We start from the raw sequence: 24,411 nt of genomic DNA, 5'->3' as shown, positions 1-24,411 counted from the left end.
CAGCGTGGCAGTGAAATGCTCTAGTGCTTGGTTTTATGCGTCTGATGTGTACAAACCTGTTATTTTGAATTATTTGATATGCACCTGTCATATATCTATCCCAGCAATTTGTATACTGCACGAATGCAAGTTAATTATAATGGCTAAAAACTCTCGGTAATTTGGAGTGGGTACCAACTTGAGCAACGGTACTTTTTAAACTTGAGGCTAAACTGTAAAAACGGAGAAAGCATTGACCTCAAGCTTGCTTTAAGTATGTAACAGTGTTATGTCATCTTGTAGGTTAATGACTGGGTGTTAATTGATTGCAACTGTCTTTTTTTATTAATAAATACTGAAAGCATAACTGCATACTATGTGTCACTTGCCCTTATGCCTCATTATATGCCCTTCAAGAACCCTATGAATAATAGTAGTAAGTAATAAACACTAACTAAATTACTGTGCTGATGTTAGAAAGCATTAAGTTAGTCTCCCCAAAAAGTGTTCAACGTCCCTGTTGTGGTAGAAAATCCTAGAAAACGGTGGTTTTCTTGTTTATGCACCGATAGGCTAACTATACATCATTATCATCTGCACTTTAAGGCCACTACTACCGCTTCTGCACAATAGGGACTAGAATTACTTGAGGCCATTCTTGCAACAGGGGCAGGGGTTGACAAAAATCTCACTTTTAGTGAGGAGGCATGTACAGTTCACAAATTGAAGAAAAAGACCTTGGCTCACTTTCTAAGTATGTTAAGCACAAACAAAGTGCAAAGAGCATACCAGCACAATTGTGACAGTGCATCTCCAACAGGTGCAACTACCACACAGACACACACCGTTAGTCTAGGTTATTTTGTCCAAATGAATCCACAAGAATGCCACTACAACTGAAAAAGCAAGTTGAACTAGGCTATGAACATCCAAGTCTCTTCTACAGAAGCTCTACATCTACGAGGCAATGCTAAACAAAGCAAAAAATTATAAATAAATAAGGTACTACAAAATGAACAGGAAAAGCGGGAGGCAACATTACCAAACTTCGTGAAAGCTGTTTATGAACATCAAGACATGTCAAACCAACATGATTGAGGTATATCATGAGTGAAATCTCTCAATTAAAAATATTTGGTAAGGGTTAGGTTGGTTATTACATTATGTCATTAAAAATAAATGCTGCAATGCATTTATTATGCAACTATCTTGGACTACAACATGTGAACACTCAAGCAAATGAGACTTGCTTTTTTTATAACAAAAACTTTAACCAAATGTCACTTTCTCAATATTCTAAAAGGGAACTTTCAGTGTTAATTGGAGCAAGCTAAAATAAGACCAATACATTTAGGCATCTCTGTCTTCCAGTTATAATTTTTGTTTCTATGCAAAAAGATTTTCCGCAGCTTACCAAATCGCGTGAAGCGCACACGCCTCGGGGCTGCAACGATAGAAGGGTATGACATTGAGGTATGAAAAGTTAGCAATGTGTAAGTCGTAAAATTTTTATATCCGAAACCCCACCATTTGAGTGTACATAGGTAATTAATATGTGAAGATAGGAGGGACATTAAATATGCTTTACCACATTTAATTTTATAAACATTATCACACAACAATAAACTCTGAAGAAAGAGTCATGCATCTTTTGCACACCTATTGTATTGCACCTCTTTTGATTATAGTAGGTACATATGTCATATTGCAGCTGGTGGCAATCTAAGATGCAACTGTAAAAGACCTCTGGAGTTTGTTGTAGCCATCTCTTCACTGTTTCAGTAAGCTTTTTCTTTATTAGCATTCGAATATTTATCCCTAAAAGTAATTTACAAAGGATGTCCCATAAAGGCTTTTTAGATGTTCATGAGTAACCAACCCTCCACACATTTGCATTTTTTACCACAGGAACTCAGTGAATATTTTCTACAAGTAATGCATTTTACTAAAACTTTAAACAATGACAAAAGTTTGGATACAATATTTTAGTGTAGTACTTTCAGAAGATTGATACCCAGAGAAAAATGTAGCTTAATTCTAAAAAATCCAATGTTATACGCAAATTATGTCAGGCAGATGGTAAGTACATATGTCTGCATATAGATCAATTCATATATGAATTGATCTATATATGTAGATAATTTGCTTCATAAAGATAAACATTTGTTTTGGGTCCTCCTGATTCAAACATGATATAAGCTAAACCAAGAATGCAAGCGGTGTGTTGAACAACACACCACTTGCGCGTTTGTGGCATCATGATTTGCTGGAGGTAAACGATTGAGAGAACAAGCACAAGAAGGACCAATTATTAGTTAATGCTTGGTGACTGAGAAAATGGTGGCTACTATATAGGTAACATTTACTACTAGTTATAATTAGGCGCTGGGCATTCCTTTGTAAGAGCGACTGCCAGGAGAAACCCCAATGATATTTCCTGCACTCATCTTTTTCAAACATCCATAAGACTTTCTGGTCATTCATTGAGGAGATCCATGGGACATGCTGACAATGTCCTGTCTTTTACTGGGCTGGAGGCTAATGCTTCAAGTGCAGTGTGAATCAAAGATGATGGCAGGCATTTTTATCTGAGAAATTAGTGTGTTTTGCTAACTCATAATTGTAAGCCCATACCCGGTTGGTCGCGGACCGCGATGGACGCCTTGCGGTCTCCACCGGCATGAAAGAGCAGGCCCTTGTCCTCCCCCTCTGCATCCTCTTCTTCATCTTCGGCCACCGCTTCTTCTTCGAGCCGCTCTTCGGTTAGGAGGTCTAGCGTCCCATCGTCGAAGGACCTAGCACGTGCAGAAGCGAGAGGAAGGGAGCAGTGAGCGCCATTGAGTGAGATTTAGGAATGCGCGAGAGAAACGAAAAGAGCCGCTTTGACAGCCATAACATAACTTCATAGCCTTGGAGAAAAATATCAATGAAGGTGCGACAGCATTTGATCGGGATTTTAAGGAGCAGCTCTTGCTGTTGGAATGATATGCAATGTATAAAGGATTTCTCTTCCTTTTCAATCGTGCGCTTTTTCTTTGGAAACATTGCATCATTTCCTTTGAAATACTGCCACATACACGATCTGACAACAAAATGCTGTGCTTACTAGATTATCCTACTAACATGCAGTACCCAGGGTCTCATTTTTATGCACTGGAGGCACTGAAAGGGGGGGGGGGGGGGGGGGGGTGAAGAAGAGAGGGACACCATTGGCTGTGCTGAGCCACTACTATGTTGTCGAACCATAAGAAAGTAAGAAACGGAGCTTCACTACATTGCTGACATTCCCTCCCAAGGCCTTGCTTGCTACAGTCACATCAAAGTGAGCAAGGAAGTCGGTAGGGGGTTCCCATGCTTCAACCACAATCAACAAAGACCCGACTCCTTGATATATTGGCATCTCACATGAAAATAAGCTGCAGCTTCCAGCTGGAAATGAATATTTCCATCCGCATTTTCGGCTAAATTATACAGCAGCAGCTGGAAATCCTGTTTACACCTGGAAATGGATGCTGCACATGCTGGAAATCAGAAATTCCAGCTTGGAAGTACATGATCCACCTGTACATTTCCCAGCTAGATAAGGAAAAATTTCATTTCCAGCAAGAAATTTGTCCATTTCTGGGTGGAAACAGCCTGGAATTCGGCTGGTAAAATAGATTTTTAGCTCCAGCCGTAGTCGATTTCCAGTTCCATAACACATTCTGGACTGGAAACATTTCCATGTGGGATGGAAGACTATGGGCTATAAAAAAATCATTAAAAATTTTTTTGCACATATCAGTAGCACTTTTTATAATTGTTACAATTGTGTTTGTTGTTGGAGTTGAGAAAAATGCATGGCTTGACCCTAATCAACCGAGGCTTGTATACGAGTGCACGGTATACCAGGGCATAAAGGACTGCGGGTTTTAAAAATGGATTAAAGAATGTATCACATATATAAAGAGCGTTTTAATACGTCAGTAACAGTTTTCCTGTCTATATCTTCTATACTGCTTTTAGACACGGCTTTTATTTAGTAGCATAGAACACCATCCACCTTTTAGAGTGAGTTCAGACCAACTTAATCCCTATGTGACTTCTTTTTGGTTCTTGTTTTGTCCTTTTGGCACTTTTGTATTAAAGGCACCACCTTTAATAACATTGCACTGATATTTTCATAATGCTTAGCAGACATTATGTAATGTAAACAAAACTTACGAACATGCTATTATAGTATAGGGTGCTCCAAACATTGCTCATCCAGAAGTCATGAACTGATCCCTAAAACTGCCACCTCCACATTCTACTGAGCTGAAACCTTCCTCCATAGTGACCACTTTCATTCACATGAAAAAACCTCAAAGTGTAAACAGTATCCCTGTTGAGCAAACTGCATGTATTTTTAAGTGCACTTTGGCCATACTAAGACAGAGAGATGGAATTTGTTATATATTTCACAGAGGAGTGCATATACTATACTATAGAACTGCTAATATTGTAAGCCACCAATTTAAGGGCCTGTAAATATTTTTATTTTATAGATAAAGAGGTGGAGTTCCAGCCTTCAAAATGAGCAAAATTTAATGGTCGCAAAAAAGGTTTGTTTGTACAATTCATCAAAAATTGGGCCGCAAGAAAAAGAAAACAACTTTATATTATTTGAAATTGTGACAGGTTAAAGGTCAACTATCAATATCACACATAAAACCTTCACAAAACCTCTCAGCTTACTAGATGGAGGCACAAATTTTTCAGCTTGATTTCAAGGTATAGAGAATATGTAGAATAGCATACTAATGTTTAATTCCCAAAAGGAGTGCTCACCAAATTGTAAACAGTGCCCCACTCTTGTTAGCTTTCACTACCCATACACTTTGTACTTTCACTGTCCTGCTTCAGTGCAGTCATAAAAATATTTCTCGTATTTCACTCCTATCGCTCCTTGAAGGAAATAATTATTTTTCAATGAACTTATTGCAGTGCAAACCTTTTGTAATGTCACCAGACATACCACATTATGCAGGCATAAATAAAGGCACCAATACGTACTCACTCCTTAAAACGAAATGTGACTAAAATACAGACAATATATATAAAAATATTTTATGCCTTTTAGTGTCTGTTGAAGCTGAGAACAGAAACCATACTCACCTCCCCAAATCAGAACAACTAAAGAAAGATCATCACATGAGTGTGAGAGTACTGTTGGTATTATTATTCCAATTACAAAATTGACTAGTACATTCAAGTAGAATGGATTAATAACACCAAAATATGTGTAATAAATTTGCCCTTTAAAAATGATTAAATGCTAGTTTTCCAGACTACAAGTTTCAAAGTGAAAAGTAATTATAAACAGTATATTTTACAAGCTACATGCACATGCACTAGTACGAGCACACTTCAAACTGAAACCATTGAAGAACAAATAACTTTTAGCTAGTATTGAAGAAGAAAAAAAAGAAATTAAACTTACTGTTGTATATTTAGAGAAATATTTTCTTCTAATGCAGCAGCAGGGCCATAAAGATGGGCATAGTGATCCCTGAAAACATTTCAGGCGTTCAAATTCACATATTATGTTTCAATAGAGCTTGCAAAGAATAAGTACAATTAGTAATTTCTTGGTTTTAGTGAACAAATAAATGTCTTTGGCTATTGCATTTTGGAAGCTGCATTAATATCCACAAATAGACAGTCGATAAAATATAATTCCCTTTGTTGCTGACGTGCCGTTTGCTTTCACAAAATAAAGTACTTAACATCAGGGAATTTAAGAAAGAAAGTATGTCGTCACGTTACATTTCCCTGCGGCATGGCATAACTCAGGCAAGTGCGCAGACGAGCTGGTTCGAGACTGACATAACGACTCAGGAGCAAAAAAAAAAACAAATTGGAGCTTGGTGTAGTCTGTCTCGTTTTTTAATTCCTCCTGGGTTACCATGTTTTGGCACAAGTTTTTCACTAATTTTACCAACATTCATAATTCTTCTCCATGGCGAGTTTAATTAACTCGGGAGAAACACTCAGCCGCCCCCCCCCCCCCCCCCCAAGAGTTTACTCTTTGTCACTGGGCAGCGCTGAACTTTATTGGCAACATTCAATTACTAAAACTATGATTACAGCAAAGCCTGCTTGGGCAAGACTTACCATTACCAACCCAGTATGCAGAATTTGCTTGTATCAGTAGTTTTATTTTTTTACTAAACAAGCGCTCGTCCTGTTCGCCTCCCATCTTGTCCTTGTCTATTGTTAGCGCTTCTAATTTTATAAGTCATGAACCAACTTGCCTGCTTCGCATTTTAGTATCAGTAACCCAGAATAAGATACTAATGCATATTTACAGTTTGTTAGCCTTTTGTTGCAAAACCCGCCTAGCTTAATTCCAATTGGTGTTTCCTGTTAAGCACAAGTTTGTCATGTATAAATCACACTATAGGCATCCAGAATATTCTGCAACTAAGGTTTCCGATTTTCGGTGTTTATTTTTCGCAAAATTGACATTTATCTCAACAAGATGAAATCAATGTTTAGTGGTATATTATCTATTCTGCACAAACACAACCTTAACATGTAAAAAAAAATGAAGGAAAAACATGGGGAAAAGTAAACATTTGCACTTAAAATTAAGCAAAAGTCTAACATTATAAAATCAAACAATCATATTCCTTTTCATTTGGCTTCTTTAACTTCACTGATTGCATAGTCTCAGAAAAGCACCATTAACTGCGATGAGCACCAACATTCGTGTTAGCTTCATGGGGAAAATAAATGGCACCTGGGCAACTGAATTTTTAATGTTTATATTGTTTTTCCCAGAAATGTGTCACCATAATGGTGAGCATACATTTAAAGGTGTTTTGTGATTAAATTCCAGAAATCGAGAACACCAGTATTTATACCATAGTCACAGAAAGCTATAGTCACTATACTATAGTCACTATAGACGCTGCACACATGTAAGGTGTGGCAAGTCCACCCTATTAGCGCTCCGTAGCCAATGAGATTGGGGCGTTAACATGCAACAGTGCCGAAGAACGAATCACAAAGCGAGAGGTGAGAACAATGACAGGCCACCTCCTGCATTTCTTAAGCCTTTGGTAACCACAGACGGAAAAGCAAACAGTGCTGGTGTCTTACGCTAGGACCACTTTTGTGTAAACCCTCGTGAGGCTGTCTTGAGCCGACTTGTGCTGCAGGTATGGCTTCAGGTACTTCTCGTCGATTTGCTCCATGAATTGCTGGGAACGGGGAAGAGAAGTCAGCTCCGTCCGCTGGGCCTGCAGTGGCACTCTGCAATGCATACCTTCCAGTAGTTGCCCCCTCGATGACCCGTGATTTCTTCAATTCCAAGCATGATGTTGTCCACCAGCTGAACAAAGTCAAAGTGACACCAATTAGAATTATCTGGTGGAGCCAGGGGTCACATGCTCATCCTTCACTCGTTGAATGCCCTAAAATCAATTCCCCTTGCAAGCATTCCCGTGGACAATATGAGCTGGAACACCCGATTCAGCCTTTTTCGGCGTCTGCGGTCCCCACAAGCTCTATTATCTCTCAGTTTGTTGATTTGTTCGAAGAATGAGAACCCAACTATGCATTCCCTTCGTAGTTCAGACCACACCTCTCTCAAAAACTGGCAGATAGGGCGAAGGAGCATGAAGGACTATTCCAGCTCATATTGTATGCAATCTTGCATTGCATGACAAAGCTAGAATAAATAGGGCTTTGGCACTCTTCAACACTTAAGCAGTACATTGTATGCTTATTTATTTAGTTTAATGCGCAGTTCCCAGAGGGCATAATTGCAGAAATGTGGTAAAGGTATAGATTACCAACATACATAAATTAGTACATCTGTTAGTTTATTATGCTTTAACTCCAAATTTAACCACCTAAGTTGATGCTGCACAGTAACACATTCCACAACATTAATAGCTTTTATAAACAAAAATATATATAAAAAAAACTGCTAGTCACAGGTTTCTGGTAATTGTGGTGGGCTCTGTGCATTTAATATATTTGTAAAGGGTTGTAATTGTAGTTTCCATAGAGATTACGGGTTATTCAACTTGGAAAAAACTGACAGCATCATCTGCCTATCCAATAGAAGGGCACTACTCGATCTGTAAATTATGTAAGTACCTACATGCTGAATCAATATTTGCAGGAGGGATTTAATACCTGATTTGCACTTATTTAGAGCACCTCACGATCACTGTATGCAAACAAAGAGAGGACAAGAGAAACCATACAGCTGAGTAGTTTTGTGAAATTGAGTATATATACTGTCCGAGACCAACATTATACAACCTGGGCAACCCAGCAACTGTTTTCTAAACGCAACATGTTCTAAAGAGGAGGACCATTCCCAGAAAACATTACCTTGCTGTTGATTTCAGTGATGAGTTTGTCACCATCTGATTGTTGCAGTCGAATCTTGAGCAAGTTTACCAAAGGTTTGATGGAGGCACCCTGTATATAATAAGCACACATGCCAAATAAGTAGGCAGGTAGATATTGGAGACATTTACTTACAACCCGCTTTTACAAGTCGCTGGGGACCCTTATAGATTCTTGAAAAAAAATTCTTAAGACATACAGGATTTGAGCAAGTGCTTCCATGGGCATACAAGGCGTAATTAAAAATTTCCAGGACTAGTTTTATAGCACAAAAAGAGAGGGTAGCACGGCGAAGCGCGCAACTGTCGAAGGCTTGGACCCTGGTGCCATTATACCACAGGCGTTGTTTTGTGAGCTGCTCTACGCGACTTCTTGTCACCCCATGTATGAGCACATCGGCGATTTCACCATCGACTGCAACCAGAGCAAAGAGCGAAGATGAATTCTGCGTAGAAATCGACACGTTTAGAACAGAGATCTTTAAATGAATCAGCAGACTTATGGCGAAAAAGCGCCGACTAGTGCAAGGTGTTTTGAGAGGTGCTCGCTCTTCAAGAATGGCAGAACGTCACTGGAAGACGAAGAGAGGTCGGGGAGGGTCACCCCACCTCTTTTCGTGTTCCAGGGATGTTCTGCTATTCTTAATGCGCGGGCGCCACTCAAAACACCTTGCATAAACCAGTTTTTTAAATGTGTTTGCCGTTTTATTTTAAAGTTTCTGCTTCAGATTTTTTTAGTTTGATGCAAAATTAGGGTGCCGACCCGTCCACACATAATCCCGTCATTTTGCCTCGTTTTCGCGGGAACGTGCAGTTGCGAAATCAGTACTAAAGAAATAGAGGAAAACTGAGATAATGTTTATTCCTTTAAGACGTAATTTTATAAAAAAAAATAAATGTACGACGAAAATGTTACCTCCCATACAGCACAATTTTGAGCTCTCACTCGTTACATCTGTCAAGAACAGTATATAAAACTGGCGACGAAAGTCACTTGTCTGACTCTCCAAAATAATAAGCTTTTTTTTTTTTTTTTCTTATAGTACTATTGAATTAGGGCGTAGGTTTTTTACGCTCAAATTATACTAGTCGCACAATTTTTCTTTAGCACCACCCTCTTCCAGCAACATTTAGTTCACCAAATAGTTATTGTGCAACGTTATACTTAAATTCTTAAAAATGACATTGGGAAGAGCAATAACATTAAAAATGCTACAGAGAAGAAAAGACGGGAAGTCTGTGCTCACTGGGGCCCCTTGCAATCAACTCAATTAAAAAAAAACAAAAAAAAACAACAACAACAAAAAAACACGTTATTGAGTAAACGTTTCAATTCCGCAAAATTAGTACGTAAAACGGTAAGGTCTGGAGATGGACAAACTTCCCAAAACTCACCATTAATAATAATAATAATAATAATAATAAACATTCGAATAGACCAATCTCACAGCCAGTTTCTTTGTGCCACCGCTGCCGCCATGCATTGTGGGAACTGTAGTATTTTTGCACGCACGACAACCCCGGTGAGGGTCCGCTCGAGCAGAGCACGATTCGGCATGAGCTTTCTGGTAATCTGGCGCCTGCCTCCTATGAACTGTAGTTACGGCGGCGTCACGCACGCGTGGAACGCCTGGTAAGATCGCTTTATCGTAAAAGAAAACTGCCCACAAGATTGTGTTCCTGAAAGGCAACTTCTCTGTACGGTGCCTCTGAGTGTGGAGAACCTAACTTTACAGGGCCACACTAGGAAGCCAACATATGTGGCCTCTGCAACGTTTTGTCCCTCTCCACCGCGACATTTTTACGGCCACAACCGTTACTGCTCATTCACACTGGAAGCGTATCCGCGTTCGCAAAGCGGTTGCAAGCGCGGTTGTACAAAGATCCAGTACAATTTCACGCGCACTCGATGACATCAAGTGCGCGTGCTACTGTACTGGATCTTTATACAACCGCGTTCGCAACCGCTTTGCGAACGCGGATCCACTTCCAGTGTGAATGAGCGGTTAGGGGGAACCTCCCCGGGAATCGCGTTGTCGTCTTTCGCGAAAACTCCCGGTGCATGCCCAAAGCGTGCACGCGCTTTGGGCATCGGGCGCGTGCTGGAGGTTAGGCGTTCGAAAGAGACGCCGTTCTCGCTTTGACAGGGCCCGTAGCCGAAAGCCCCGTTGTGCGGATGCATGCGCACGACCGTCCAACCAGACAAACATTCACGCGGTATGGCTATACACCTCGGAAAGTTCGTAGCAGGTCCAAAGAACGGGACTTTCAGTTACGGTACGCTGAGGATGCTCGTCGTAGAAGGAGTACGGGTCAGGCACGGGAGTGGAATCGAGAGCGGAAGTTAAAAATCGTGCGAAAATTTTCAGATTCGTGCTCGGGAGGAAGCGTAGAAACGACAACAGTGCTGCAATGATAGCAAATTAGGCGAGTGCCGAGCTGCTGCCGCTGTGACACACGTCGCGAGATAGCGTAAACGCGCAATGATCTTTTTCCCTTTAAAATAAAGATATCAGTATTTTATTTTAAGTTTTTCCCTGGACCAGAAACGAACTCGATCACCCAAAACCTTGGTTCAGGGGATATGGTGTAACTTTATTACTTATTGTAGAAGAAGTCTAAAAATTAACATACACTGTCTCACCATAATGCGGAAGGGAAGACTAGAAGCACGAGCTAAGTCCTTTCTTCTGAATGCCCCCCGGGTGCACGAACGATCACGCGCAGAGAAAGCACCAACCATAAGGCTACCCTATCGTGCTTGTATCTCTCTCTCTCTCTGTTAAAGGCCGACACGCGGCCAGCACTTTCTGCCAGGCAGGAAATCCTTTTTCAGAGTCATTCTCTTCATTCCCTCCTCCTCAACCGAAATGAGCGAGTCCGAGCAGCGTATTCGGAAAAGCTAATAAAGCAAGTCAACGGTCCGATTTCAGCACTCTCGTTGGCGCATTTTCGCGGACGTCACGTCGACTGGTTTACGAGAGGAGAACGATAAGGTGGGGTCCGAGGCTTAGGCAATAACGCCACAGTGCTCACAAAGGAGGAGGGGTCTCTCCTTCCTTGGAGGGAAAGGAAGAATCGAGGGCCAGTTTGAAGGGAGACGGAAGAGCAGGATCCAGGCGATCAGTGTATACTCCATTGACGGTCCACGTACCTGGATGAAGACGGTGAAGAGCACGATGACGAGCGTGGTGGTGACGAACATCTCGTAGTTGACAAACTTGCACGTGCTTAGCATGATCACCAGCGAGAAGGCGACGGCACCCCGCAGCCCGCCGTACGCCTGCGTCAGAAACAATCTTGTCAAAAAGTGTTATCACTCGGAAGTTGTTGGAAACTTGAGAGCGAACCTGTACACTCTTTTGAGGCAGCGACGACCAATGCTACCTGCGACGCGAGCCGATCGGGTGTTTGGGGAGCACAAGACGTGCTGCTTGGCTGCACGGAGTGCAAGTCCGTCTGCTCCCTGCACAACTCTTATTGGCTGATTGAAAAAAAAAAAAAAAAAAAAAAAGATAGAGGGTATACTTTAAAGCGTCTAGGATTGGGGTATACCCACTATGCTTTCAACCAAAGCCAATCGGAGCTCGGCGTCGTTGTGACGTCACCGAGACTCCTGTGCAAGAAGCAGACGACTTGCTCTCCGCGTTGCGGCGGTGCATCCTCCGGCACTTGACTGGCTCGGCTGAGTCGTGTCGGTTGAAGATGTTTGTCGAAATCGGGCAGCGGGAACCGGATGTGGATCCGCAAAAAGTAGAATCGTCGTCGAGGACTAATTTTGAACCAGTAGAAAGGCATGATAGTGCATAGACTGTAGGGATCTGCGTTGTCCGAATAAATTAATTAAAAAAAGTAAAAGAAAAAGAAAAAGCTTGCCGGTAAAAATATTGCGGATACGGATTTATTCATAGAACGCCGAATTTTTGGGACGGCCAGTTGTAAAACCCCGACTGATTTTTTTTATGTTCTTTAAATCCCGAGACGGCTTGTGTCATTATTCCCCCCCCCCCCCCCCCTCTTTTATTAAATAAGTATCACAAAAAAATATAAATTGAACTCTTATCCCAAGGGACGGGGATAACTTCCCTACGCCAATAGTCGGACAGATCTGGCCTTTTCAGCCGCTGAACTTGAAGGCTTCCTTTTGGAACAGTCTCTTTCCGAGACGTTCATTGGCTTTTCTCAGGCCTCCTCTTCTTGAGGGTTGAACCTCCGTGCGCCTACGTGCACGCTCGCTTCCAGCCCCATTTGCTTCGGCGATGTAGGAAACGTGTGTGAGGAGATATGTGCTTTATGGAACGACCATGCGAGATGTTGAATGTATTAAAAAAAAAAAGACTTTTCTCTTCTTCTTTTTGCCTGAAACATTTTTGGAACGGAGGCGCCCGTGACCATGCCCGCGGTGGAAGAAGCGAAAGTAGGTAGTTTTAGAATAGCGGACGCTAAGGGCCTCGCGTACCCCAAGAATAGCGACGTCACCACTGCGCATGCGCCGAACGCTAACTGCAGTTTGCGCTTTGCGCGCGCTATTTTAGCGTACACTGTTTTCTTTAGAAATTGCGTGCGTACGCAGAGAGTCTTTGCGCTCCTCCAAGAAGGATTCGTGATGAGAAGTTAGCTAAAGACAAATTGAGCACAATTAAAAATTTGCGCCTCCCAGGACCGCGATTGCAGCCGCTTTGGCGGCGTCGTGAGCACGACGTAGGCGGCATCCTCGCGACTGCGGTTTTCAACGCTGGACGACATTGCACTCCTACGGGAGGTGCACGTCAGGGACGTTTTGGAAGACCCAGCAAGGTGGGCAACGATCGCCGGCAACTTGCTGCTTCCGATGCCCGAACGTTTCTCGGCAAAGGTGAGAGCTGTCTTGCCGAAGCGACGTAAGCGGACACAACCAGTCGACTGCTTCCGTCGCATTCTCATATTTTAACAAATCTATAATGCTACTTTAAAAAAAAAGCTTTTTTTTTTTTCTTAAGTTACAGCTTTTCCTGCGTGAAATAAAGATTGTTACTGCATCTTGGATGCGTTGCAAGCGCGAGATGCATGAGCTTTTGCGTCGCGGCGGAGAAACGCTAATCTAAAACACTCTTGCGTAGCGTGCGCTACCAACAAGCGCTAAATTTAGCGCTAGCGTGCGCTAAAATTCCCTAGTATGTTCGCTACCTGTTCCGTAGAGGCGCGGTAGTACACGAGAACGGAACCTGGGCGGCGGCAATGTGGAGGCGAGGGAGCGTGTCCGCACAGCGCGACCACGTGGGTATTTCGAAACGGCGGCTGCAGGAGGGGGAGGGAGGGAGGGAGAGCGTTCTCCTCCTCGCGGTCAAGTGGGGCTTCCGGAACTTACCGTGTCGCCGTGCGCGAGAAACGACAGGTAGAGGGAGAGCAGTGCCTCTGCTGTAGGGTGAGGTTTTGCTATCGTACATGAGCATTTTTTTTTTTTGCAAGGAAGGTGTACTAACAGCTACCACTGTAAAATTAATCCAGATAAATACGTCACAGTGAGCGTTTAGCCGATCGCGAATCGCGACCAGATCGACGCTTTTGGTCGTGCACGCAGGGACGGCGCCAAGGGGAGGCGAGGGGTGGCGGGCGCCTCCCCTAAAATTTCTTCTGCCACCCCAAGATGAAGCAGCTTTGTACACAAATAATTGCCTACGACGTCGGCTTGAAGACCCAGTGTAACGAGTGTCCAGAATTTAAAGCCGTTCATGCCTTTTATTTTTATTTTTTTGTTAACTTCCAGCCACTGGAAGTCGTACCGCGGGCGAGTAAGCTATCAAGCGCTTTAGAAAAAGCAGCTTCCCTTTGTGACGCCTGCTGGCTTTTCTCTCCGTATTCCGCTCTGCGGTGCTTATCTTCAGCGGAGACCGGAGACGTGAACGAAGGCGAGCTTAGTTAAAGTCGAGGTCATGGGGAATTCCGGCCACTGTCTCAGAAAGGGAAGCAAAACCTGGTTGTGAGTCTGAGCACTGGGGGCAGAGGTCCCTGCTGTGATGACCCCCCCCCCCCCCCCCACCCCCTCTTCCTTCTCGTGTCTCCGCATTTCCCTTTTCAATGAGCACACCGCATAAGCTATCTTCGATAAGCCCTCAGAGCAACCTCAGAGCAACCTCCCCTCCCTCCCCCCCCCCCCCCCCCCCCCCCAATTTGGTTTGCCTCCCCACTGCCCCCCCATTTTGAAGATCCTGGCGCCGTCCCTGCGTGCACGTCTCTAATATCGGCACACAGGGTTGCCATCTGATACGTCAGATCCTCAGGGCTATGGAATCCCCCAAAATGCGCAGAACGGGGAGTATTTGATCAGAGACGACAAAAGCCGCGCCGCAATACGCGTTGCGCCGCAGACCGCCCACCGCCTCTGGGTGAGCTCAACGTCTAGTCGGCGCACGACACCCATTTTTCTGCAGCTGTCAAGTACAGGTAAGAATAAGACGCCGCCACTCCTGGCTCAGATTGGTGTTTTTTTGCAGTTTTAATATCGCAAGAAGTTTATAGTAATACTTTGGGATTGTCAACAATAATTCTCTAAAAGCCTTCTCAAAAAAAAAAAAATCTTTTTTTTTTTTATGTTGGATTTAGTTTTGAAAGTCCGGCTATGCCTGCGTACATAGGAAATAGATGACAAGTTCTTAAAAACAGAATAAAAAGAGGTATGAAGGTAAATATCGGCACCAAGTTTCCTGGAAGACACAAATTCAAGCTAAAGCAGAAAAAAAAAAATCCTGGGAAAGCAGTCAATAAGTTAGTGCCTTAAGGGGGCACTGAAGTCAATTCTGAGATCGTCCTTTTGTGGTGACAACTCAATCTAGACGCTCTAAGCATCCCAACAAACCCGAGATCACAATTGTGCGTAGCTTATTTACTCGTTAAAAGCGCGTTCAATGTTCGCGACACGCCTTTTTTGGGAAGAATTTTCTTTCGAGTGACGTCGTCGACGAAGGGCGCTTGTCGGCGAGTTGCACGCGATGACTTCGCCCGCAGTGAAAAAGAGGATTCTTATCCGAATGTGTACCCATCAGACTTTCTTCGAAACGAGTTATTATAAAATCATTCGGAATCTGCGCGTATTGTAGGGCTTTGATTGGTCCACACGATGTAGTCCGCGAGAAAAGAAGAGTTCACATGTTTTTCTCTTGCCCTAAGATGAATAGGCGGCTTTGTAATATAGAATTTGGTATATGCTGGAATTAACACATTTTACGCAATAGAAGATCAAAAACGACCTTTTTCAAAAATGACTTCGGTGCCCCCTCCGAGTAAAACGGCTTTCGAAATATTCAAGCTTGAGTTAATTGGAACAACAGCATTTTGTGATGTTTAAACTTTTAAGTTCAAGGTTAGCAGGGTAACCCGATTGAGATAAGCGGATCAGCCGAGGGGAAGTGGTAAATAAATACAAACAAATCAACCAGAAGAACCGAGCGAACCATTCTCGGCAAATAAAGTGAAGTAAACACACCAAACAAACCTAGAATTGTAAAAAAAGAAAATAATGGAAACGATTACACAAGCTTTGATTGACAGCGGCAGCTGATGCGTTGTTGAAAGACGTGCTTGATGAGATTTACTAAGGTGCTTTGGATGTCTAACCCCCCCTTTTTTTTAGTGACGCCACTGGTCCTGCGCCCTTCACTGTTCTCGTGCGGCTGCGGCCCTCCGTCTACTCTGCTTAGTTCAGCACGCTTGCCATTGCTCCTCAGACGGAGTGCGAATCTTGCCTGGGCCCGCGGCCGCGACTGAGGTCGCGCCTTCATTTCTAGACGCGCCGGAGAAGCTTCTAGAACCCCCTAGCGGCGGCGGTGAAGGAGGGAGGGAGAAGGAGGTGAAAAAAAAGGGGGAGGGGGGGTGCGAGAGAGAGGAAGCTATGCGCGTCTTGCCATATATGACGCGGTCGTTTAGTTGTTGCGTGGTTGCGCGAGAGGCGACGACGATAGAGTGATAGCACGGCCCCCAGCGCTATCATTCTCTTTCTATTCTCTCCGCGCAATCACGTGGGTTTTTGCGTACGAACGCCACCATATCTGGACAACAGCTGCTTCTCTAAAAAACAAACACAAATCAATGAAAAATCACAAGATTTCCGCCCATCGACAAGCTTTTTTTCTTGAAAAAAAAAAAAATAGTTAAGCATGTTCTGGGAGAAAGAAATTAATAGAAATTCCTCCTTTCCCAACTCATTAACAAACCGTCCCCGTACGCACGCATGCAAGTACACGTGTAACGTGTGGGGTTGAAAAAAAAAAATTAGGCATGTTCTGGGAGAAAAAATTAATAGAAATTCCTCCTTTCCCGACTCTTTAACAAGCCATCCACGCACGCACGCATGCAAGCACACGTGTATAACGTGTGGGGTATTCATCATCCGACGTCTGACTGTATACTAAAGCGAACTGCAGCCAAGAAAATAAGAATTATCATGACTTAATGATGTGGCCGCGAAATAAAATTTTAATTCTAAACCGCATTACTGTAGCTTCCACGGCTTTTTTTAAGCTAAATATGTTAAGCTTAAAGAAGAAACCCCCCCTCCCTCTCTCACTATATATATATATATATATATATATGAAGAACTTGTCACTATAAAAAGCTAAAGTAGAAAAGTAAACTTCCTACGAACCAATATAAGAAAGGCAATCGTTTTTGCTCTCTTCTTTTATCGGTGCGTAATTTATTCTCGCGAAAAAAAATATTTTGGGGGGACACAATGCACAACTGTTTGTACAGTTAGGGATTAGCCCGTCTTAAATGATAATACCCCGTAATCTCGTAGTCTAGACGACAATCAGCCGGTGAAGAATTACAGTTAACAAGGGGTCTCCTACGTGCAGCAAAGAAAGATGACTCACCATAATGAACTGTTCCTCCAAATTGATCTTCTTGATCCGCCCGAACGTGTTCACTAAGTAAGTTAACCCGAAGACCGCTGAAAAGAGACACCAAGGACCAGGAACGCTCAGGCAAACCATACCACTCTACCATTTACCATTTAAATGCACAGCGCTCGACAAAGTTAGATGAGAGATTTGAACCTACGGTAATGGACAAAGAAAACACAAACACAAGAATGCAACGTCATCGCTTACATCATCGCATACAGTAGACCCTCTATATAGTCAAGTCAGATTTTTTTTTTGTCACGAACAAATCCTCGCTATATATTTACATCATCATATCTGTTCCTCAAATGCCTGTGCCAGTATTAAAATTATTTTTAATATTTTCTTCGTTACATTTGTATATTCACATTATCCGTATCTTTAATATATCCGTAGCTTTAATATATCCCTATCCTCGTTATATCCGCATTTTCGCTATATAAGTCTTCGCTACAGAGAGTTCCTGCTTTTAAGTGAGACTAGGAGAACAGTCGGCAAACACTTCTCGCAGACGTAGAAAATGTACCTTGCTAGAGCGTCACAGAGCAATTACAAAAAAAGCATATGTGGGAACAAGCGCGATACTGCTGAAGATCTCTTGGTTTGCCAAAAGCATGTTTTGTTAAAGCCGCGCATTGTGTTTGCAAGAAGCGAAAGAAAGCATGCGATCTAGTTAGAAAACGTCAATAATCTAAACCCTGAGAAACGGACAAATAAAATAGCAGTTCGCGCAGTGAGGCTCCTATATTTTTTTGTATGTATTCTATATAATTCAACAAGTACGCACGTCACGGTCACTGAAAATGTAAGATAGGCAGGGCGTTACCTATCATGTTCAAGCCCTTTGCCTTTTTATTTGATTTTCGGCGTATTTGTCGGCGAATGTGGCAATATCATTAGAATACGACGTTCCAAATGACAACGTCCCGCGTTTTTTTTTTTTTTTTAATTGTGCAGTGATTATAAATTAGAATGGCCTAGTCCGAAGGAGGCTCGTATATAGTGTTCGCTCGTATATAGTGTTCGCTCGTCTCACTGAGGAAGCGGTAGACAAGGCAGAGCGCCGTGGACCAGACGACGAATCCCGTGTTCCAGACGTGCTTCTTGTTCACCAGCACGATGCCCAGGAAGATGAAGATCACCGTGTCCGACACGGCGCTGTTCCGTGTTAGGGGTCCGGACGTGGCAGGGCCAGAAAGGGGAGGGGTGAAAGAGAGGGAACCACAAATGAGACGGGCTTAATTCACAGCGTGTATATAAGGTGATCGTTTCGCGTTCGGTGTGCGTTTTTTTGCACTGGTCGTCGTTTCAAAATATAATGATGAGTTGTTTTTTTCCAGCTTTTATGCGGTTTTTGAGCCGGAAGAATCGCTATGTTTTCGTGACGCTGTAATTCGGCGGTTGCGTCTCACTGTAACGTTGCGCTCGGCCAGAACCGCAGTAGAAGCGGGAGAACGTTGAGTCAGATTTCGAAATATTAAAAGCCACACTGGACTACCGGCGCACATTGTTACAGTGTCGTCGGGGCTCGGGGAGACATGTGAAAATTCACGAAAACTGAATGTTTTAAGAAAACAGCAACAACAAAAGAAAACAGCAATACACACGTTCAAACGCAAACGCACACCGCCTGAAGGGACGCAACTTTATACTAGTCACTTGACCTGTTAGTACGACAACTGGTTTTCATTAGCCGCGCACACACGAATTGGAGGACGCCGCCGTGATTCAGTCAACTGATCATCTAATAACAACCGAATCTGGATTCAGAAAATTCATTGCCGTTCGGACGGCAGCGACTGTCATATGGACGGCAGCGATGATTGTACGCCTGCAGATTTAGAAAGGAGTTCGTCAGCCGCAAACCACCAAGGTGTGGACATGCTATTCTAAAACTCCCTCATGACCAAGTAGATGTGGTGTTGCACACCGTCGATTAGCCATCACGGCTCGCCGAATATCGCAATCGGGTCGTACGCCCAGCCAGTCTTAGCACGCCATGAAAGAACTGCAGCAGCAGGTTTATACTCTGTCACTAGTTGTGCGCAGTGCAGGCGAAGGCAACGCCAGGCGAAGAGAGAATGGACGAGCACTAGGAAGGCGGGACGGGAGAGGAGGGCAATGGAGGGCGAGGGGAGAAAGGGAGAGCACTAGGAACGTTCGAGAAGAGCAGAGGTTTCTCTCCTCCTCCCCAGCCTTCCTAGTGCTTGCCCTTTCTCCCCTCTCCTGGCGTTGCCTTCGCCTGTACTGCACGCAACTAGTGACACGGAGGTTCTGATCGTGAGCGTGAAGCTAGCTTTGACAAGCTTGCAATGGCACGTACTTGCCCGCACGAGCAGAGGCATGCCCTGCTCGCAATCGCCTATTTTGCGAGGTTCTGGCCTCGCTATCCAGATAACACGCGCTGACATACGCAAGCATTTTCACGGGATGAGTAAACGACCCAAGCGGTGTTTTGCTGCGGTAACGGCACACGTACCCGCACGCATGGTTACGGCGCTGCTGCAAATGTAAAACTACAGACCCTCTATGTAAAACATGACTAATAGTGACCTCTTTTTGCTAGTTGGTCTTACAAATATCAGAGTGTGAAATGTACCAGTGCGATGCTGCTTTTTTACGGGGACTGCATAAAATAGCACTGCAGTTTTGTTTCTTTGATTTTGTTGTTTGCTAATGAAACATTCTAGTATCACTCAAGTCAATACAAATTATGTAAGGAAAAAGTTTATTTGAAAGTAATTGAATTACATTTATAAGTAATTTGTTCTGTACTAAAGATATTTTGGAGGGAAATTAACCTTAGTAGTACTCTAAATACGTTCTGAAGCATGTATTAAGTAACTCGCTAGATACTATTGTCGAGTGTCTTTCACAACACTGCTCCAGAGCCACACGCGGAGTCAAAGGTGCTGATTACGATCGCCCATTGACAGACCCGCAATCTAGAGAAAGCGATTCTGGAGCGTGCCAAACCGAGGATTGGAGATCACTCATACAATATATCTAATGCCTCCTGTCCTATGTTATCACTCGTTCAATTAATTCCTAAGGTTCATAACTTATAAAGCACGCATTAGATTTTTTTTTTCCTTCCGCCAACTGGCAGTTGCAGAAAAAAAAAATATATATATATATATAAAACGAACTGGGCTTCGCGCCCTCAACTCGGAGTCAGAACAAGCGGCCAGATAGGCTGTGTTCCAAATCTTACCCAAATAGATCCGAGTTACTCCGGCGGGTCGTGTCCCGTGACAACACAGATATAGCGACGCTTGACGAGGGTAGATTTTCGAACGCCAAGGTACAAAACACTTACACCGGAGTAAGATTGAGTAAATCTGGGAGTATGGCCATAATCTGGTGCCGATTATAAGCCGCCAATATCCATTATTGTCCCACCACGGTGCTTCGCGCTGGGGTTCGCAAAGCACAGTGCACGTACTGAGATCCACACATTGTTGGGATTCGGCAATTTCCGTCATTGCAGCGATTGAAAGCCGGCCACTGCCCGAATGTCCGCCGAGGCATTGATTGTCATGAGCAAATATCCAGTGCTCACGCAATGCTCGTGTACAATCTGAAAGTCTCATTTAAATATCGTTTCATTCTGGAAATCACCGCAAGGCTATATGAGTATCTAAAGTCACTGGATCGTGGGAAAGTACCGCCCATTGCCTTCCCTGCCTGCCTGCCAAACACAAACAAATACAAGCATACAGACGAGCTAAACCTCGCAAGGCGATTGGCTAATTCGTCTCCATTGCTATGGCCATCGGCATTTCGGCCCCTTCAAATCTTCGAAGCTTCGAGAGGGTCGTTCTAATCCAGTGGCACCAAGATCACCATGGAGCATCATCGTACTGAAAGCGTTCGTCGCCAGTATAAGCGTCTTTGGCACTCTGTATGCAATCAAGTTATCAAACATTCCCATCTCCACGAATCTCTTGCAATTGTATTGTGCTACTTGCGTATTTCCAAGCACCGACACCGCATGTGGAGGTGGTACCAGATGTACGCTTGTTTCGCCGATGTGTAGATAGCAAAATCTCGGTATACAAGAAACGTCTTTATAAAGCTACCTGTAACCAGCGAATTTAGATCGGCTCACCAAGGATGAAGAGGTCGAGGAGAAATTTCTAATTTCATGAGCCAAAATGGCGACCATACGCGGATAGCTTGGCGCTATCTTTCCTACGATCCAGTTACTTTAGGAGTATCCGATGGCGGCCATAGCTGCGCGACTGCTGAGCGCGTGCTGAAGGCAAGCTTCCACGGTTCCTTTCCGACGTGCATTCCACACCATCAACATTGCCTGTCTTGGCAGCCTGTTAATGTGAGCTCATTCTGAGCGTGCGCTCTAAACAGCGCCTTCAAATATGGCATCCAGTGAATTCCGCTTCTATTCCGTTTCAACTTTCGCTCCACGTGTGAGCGCAGCAGAAGCTACAAGAGCGAGCTCGGACTTTCAGCGTCCCTGCCAGGCACGCGCGCTCATGCAGTACAAGCACTGTTTAGGGCCACATGCTTGTAGAATCGGCTGCGTCTGGACTTGAGCTGAAACAATGCGACCACCATGTATGCGTGGAAAAGGGAGCCTTACAGGGGCTAATGCAGGAAAAGGCCCCGAGGAACAACGAGTATTCGTGGTAATAAAGTTCTATTTTGATTCGTGATGTCAGTCCTACGCTATCACAATCGCCGGGAATATTACGTTCCTTCATTGTGGTTTAAAGATATTAAAACGTTTGCAAAGTAAATTCATAAAACTCAACGCAAGAAGAAAAAAAAAGTATGGCTTAGGAACAAATTGTACACATCCCTATGGTTCGAGTTTCTATTGATTGTTTTTGTATTATTCCTGTATATTGGTATCCTGGAATTTATTTTTTATTCGACTGGAATTTATTTTTTACATCGTTTTAAGAAGAGCAGGCGAGAGAGGGCGCAAGGTGTTCATCTACAAGAAAGCTGAGGATGATACGTCGGATAAACTACCGTCCGCAGTTGCTGTATGAATACGTAGGAATCGCTCACTGGCCGGTCAAAGCAGGATAAATAAAGGCCTTCGGGTAACGTAGGATAACGTAGGAAAACGCAGGACAGCGTAAGAAAAACAGATACCAGTGTTCATTCTATTAAATCCGGAACTCGAAGCCAATCAAAGTAGGGAGTAAATCATCCTAGTTTAAAACAAAACAAAATCAAAATGAAAAAAAAAAAAAAAAAATGTACGCAGAAGTTGTGTGCTCTGTTGTCCACGTTTTTTGGCGTTGTGCTGCTTTTAGCCTACTTTACTGCCGTGTAACGGTTTTGTTTTTGTTGTTATAATGGTTGCCGCTTGAATTCCTTTCAAAGAAATGTTGTGCTGCTCCGAGTTTCCGAACCCACTTTCCGCAGAGGAAAGTTTTATATATTTAATCTGCTTCTTGCCTCAATACCGTCGTTATAAATCCTCGAGCTCGTGATTGTTTAGAGTCCACAAGGCACTTTCATAGTCCCAAGCTAAACCAAGCGAGCCGGTTTCACATATAGGACTGTTTTATGGCTTTCTGCGAAAGACAAGTTGCTACGCACTGTCAGAAATACAGCCAGAGTTGGTTTATTGCCTAGGCCCGCTATAGACGGGAGAATTCCCCCGCATTTTCGGTGTTGCTGGCGAGTTGTTCCCTAGCTTTCCCTAGATCCTCGCGCTGCAATATGAAATGCTGGGATCGAGTCTGGTTCGAAACGGACGAGCAACTCAGACAACTCGGAAACGTTTGAAGCGGGAGCAGTCAATCAGTCGCGATATTTTCACTTGAAACCCCTGCGGTAGTGATGATGACAACTAAAAACTTGGTTCTGGTTGAAATGGATCATTTTTTTGCATTACTCGTTTCTGAAAGATGAGTTAGTATTCCAAACGCCATTTAAAGACATGAAAACGCTTTTATAAAGCATCGCTTGGTGTTTAAAAAGTGCAAGAAAATAAATATTTAATAATGATGACAGCAAATCGTAGCAATTCGGCCGCTGCGTGTAAGTGAGCACAGGTGGTCCGCGTTGTTGCGACGTCAAGTTGCTGAGAGAAATTTCCCCGTCTGAAGCATGGCCCACTTCAGACGAAATTCCACGGGACTTATACACTAATTCAGCTACCCGCTAAATTTAGCGGGGGAAATCGACGTCACGTGACCGATACAGCCATTCAGTTTCCCCTCTAAATTTATCGGGGAAATATATTAATAATAATGTTATGAATATTAATAATAATAGTAAACAATAATAATAATAAGTTTATTTCCATGCTTGATGGTGGCGCGTGACACACCGATTCCCTTACCAATTAACCGTTTTGAAGAAGGGCTCTGCACATGCGCAGGCCTTCCTCTCGCAGCAGAGAAAGTTCTAACTTCGGTTGACGTCCGGAAGAATGGTTGCACTACCTTTCCTGCCTTTTCCGCGACTCGGATCAGCCGCAGAGAAATCAGGAAAGGTACCGCAGCTCCCATTCCATCCACCAACCATAGTTAGAGTTTTAGCCACTTGGTGCCGTCTTTATGTGAAAAACGTTTATTTCCTATAATGCATTTCATGCATTATAGATCTGTAAAGGTAAATGTCGCTGCCAAATTTTTTTATATAATATTGTCACGGTGATAAATGAAATGATTTAATATACAAGAGGGATGGGAAGCATTTGAAAAGTGGCAGTTGTCAGGATGTCTTCACTTCTACCTCCTCACTTCCTGATCTGTCCGGAGCCACCGAACTTCTTCTTCCTTCATGACATTACCCCCCTCCGGGTGAAAGCGGCGTCTCGCCGTTTGGTGGTAGTAGGTATGGTTTTAGTCTTGTTATATGGACGGTGTCGGCTGAAGATTGGCGTGAGTTTTGTGGTGGTTGTACGGGCTGAACAAGGTAGGTGAGGTCACTTCTTCGGGCGAGGACGCGGTATGGCCCGGAGTAGCGTGGAAGTAATTTTTGTGCCAGGCCCACATGTCTCTTAGGTGTCCATACCAGGACAAGGTCGCCCGGGGAATAGTAGGCAGACCTGTGGGATTCGTTGTATCGAACAGATTGGTGTTGTTGTGAGTCCAGAGTTCGAAGGCGTGCAAGTTGACGCGCTTCTTCGGCTCGACATATGGCTTGTGTGGTGTGGTCGGTGAGTTCGGCATTAGTTG

At 43.6% G+C, this 24,411-nt stretch overlaps 1 protein-coding gene across 1 annotated transcript in view; it reads right to left on the bottom strand.

The window, feature by feature from the left end:
• Positions 1-24,411, bottom strand: part of LOC8053888 (sodium/hydrogen exchanger 2) — a 657,649-nt gene that overhangs the window by 14,791 nt on the left and 618,447 nt on the right. Inside the window, exons 16-24 of the mRNA XM_040205731.3 lie at positions 18,282-18,403; positions 17,216-17,292; positions 11,521-11,649; positions 8,350-8,439; positions 7,271-7,336; positions 7,105-7,205; positions 5,441-5,509; positions 2,614-2,774; positions 1,394-1,423 (exon numbers count right to left, since the gene is read on the bottom strand). Of these exons, the coding sequence (XP_040061665.1) occupies positions 1,394-1,423; positions 2,614-2,774; positions 5,441-5,509; positions 7,105-7,205; positions 7,271-7,336; positions 8,350-8,439; positions 11,521-11,649; positions 17,216-17,292; positions 18,282-18,403 (845 nt within the window). The remainder of the gene's footprint in view (positions 1-1,393; positions 1,424-2,613; positions 2,775-5,440; positions 5,510-7,104; positions 7,206-7,270; positions 7,337-8,349; positions 8,440-11,520; positions 11,650-17,215; positions 17,293-18,281; positions 18,404-24,411) is intronic.

Source organism: Ixodes scapularis, unplaced genomic scaffold, assembly GCF_016920785.2.
Source record: "Ixodes scapularis isolate PalLabHiFi unplaced genomic scaffold, ASM1692078v2 PGA_scaffold1__304_contigs__length_218370807, whole genome shotgun sequence".
Classification (NCBI taxonomy): Eukaryota; Metazoa; Arthropoda; class Arachnida; order Ixodida; family Ixodidae; genus Ixodes; species Ixodes scapularis.
Note: the sequence above shows the minus strand (reverse complement) of the source record. Positions and strands in the feature narration are given on the sequence as shown.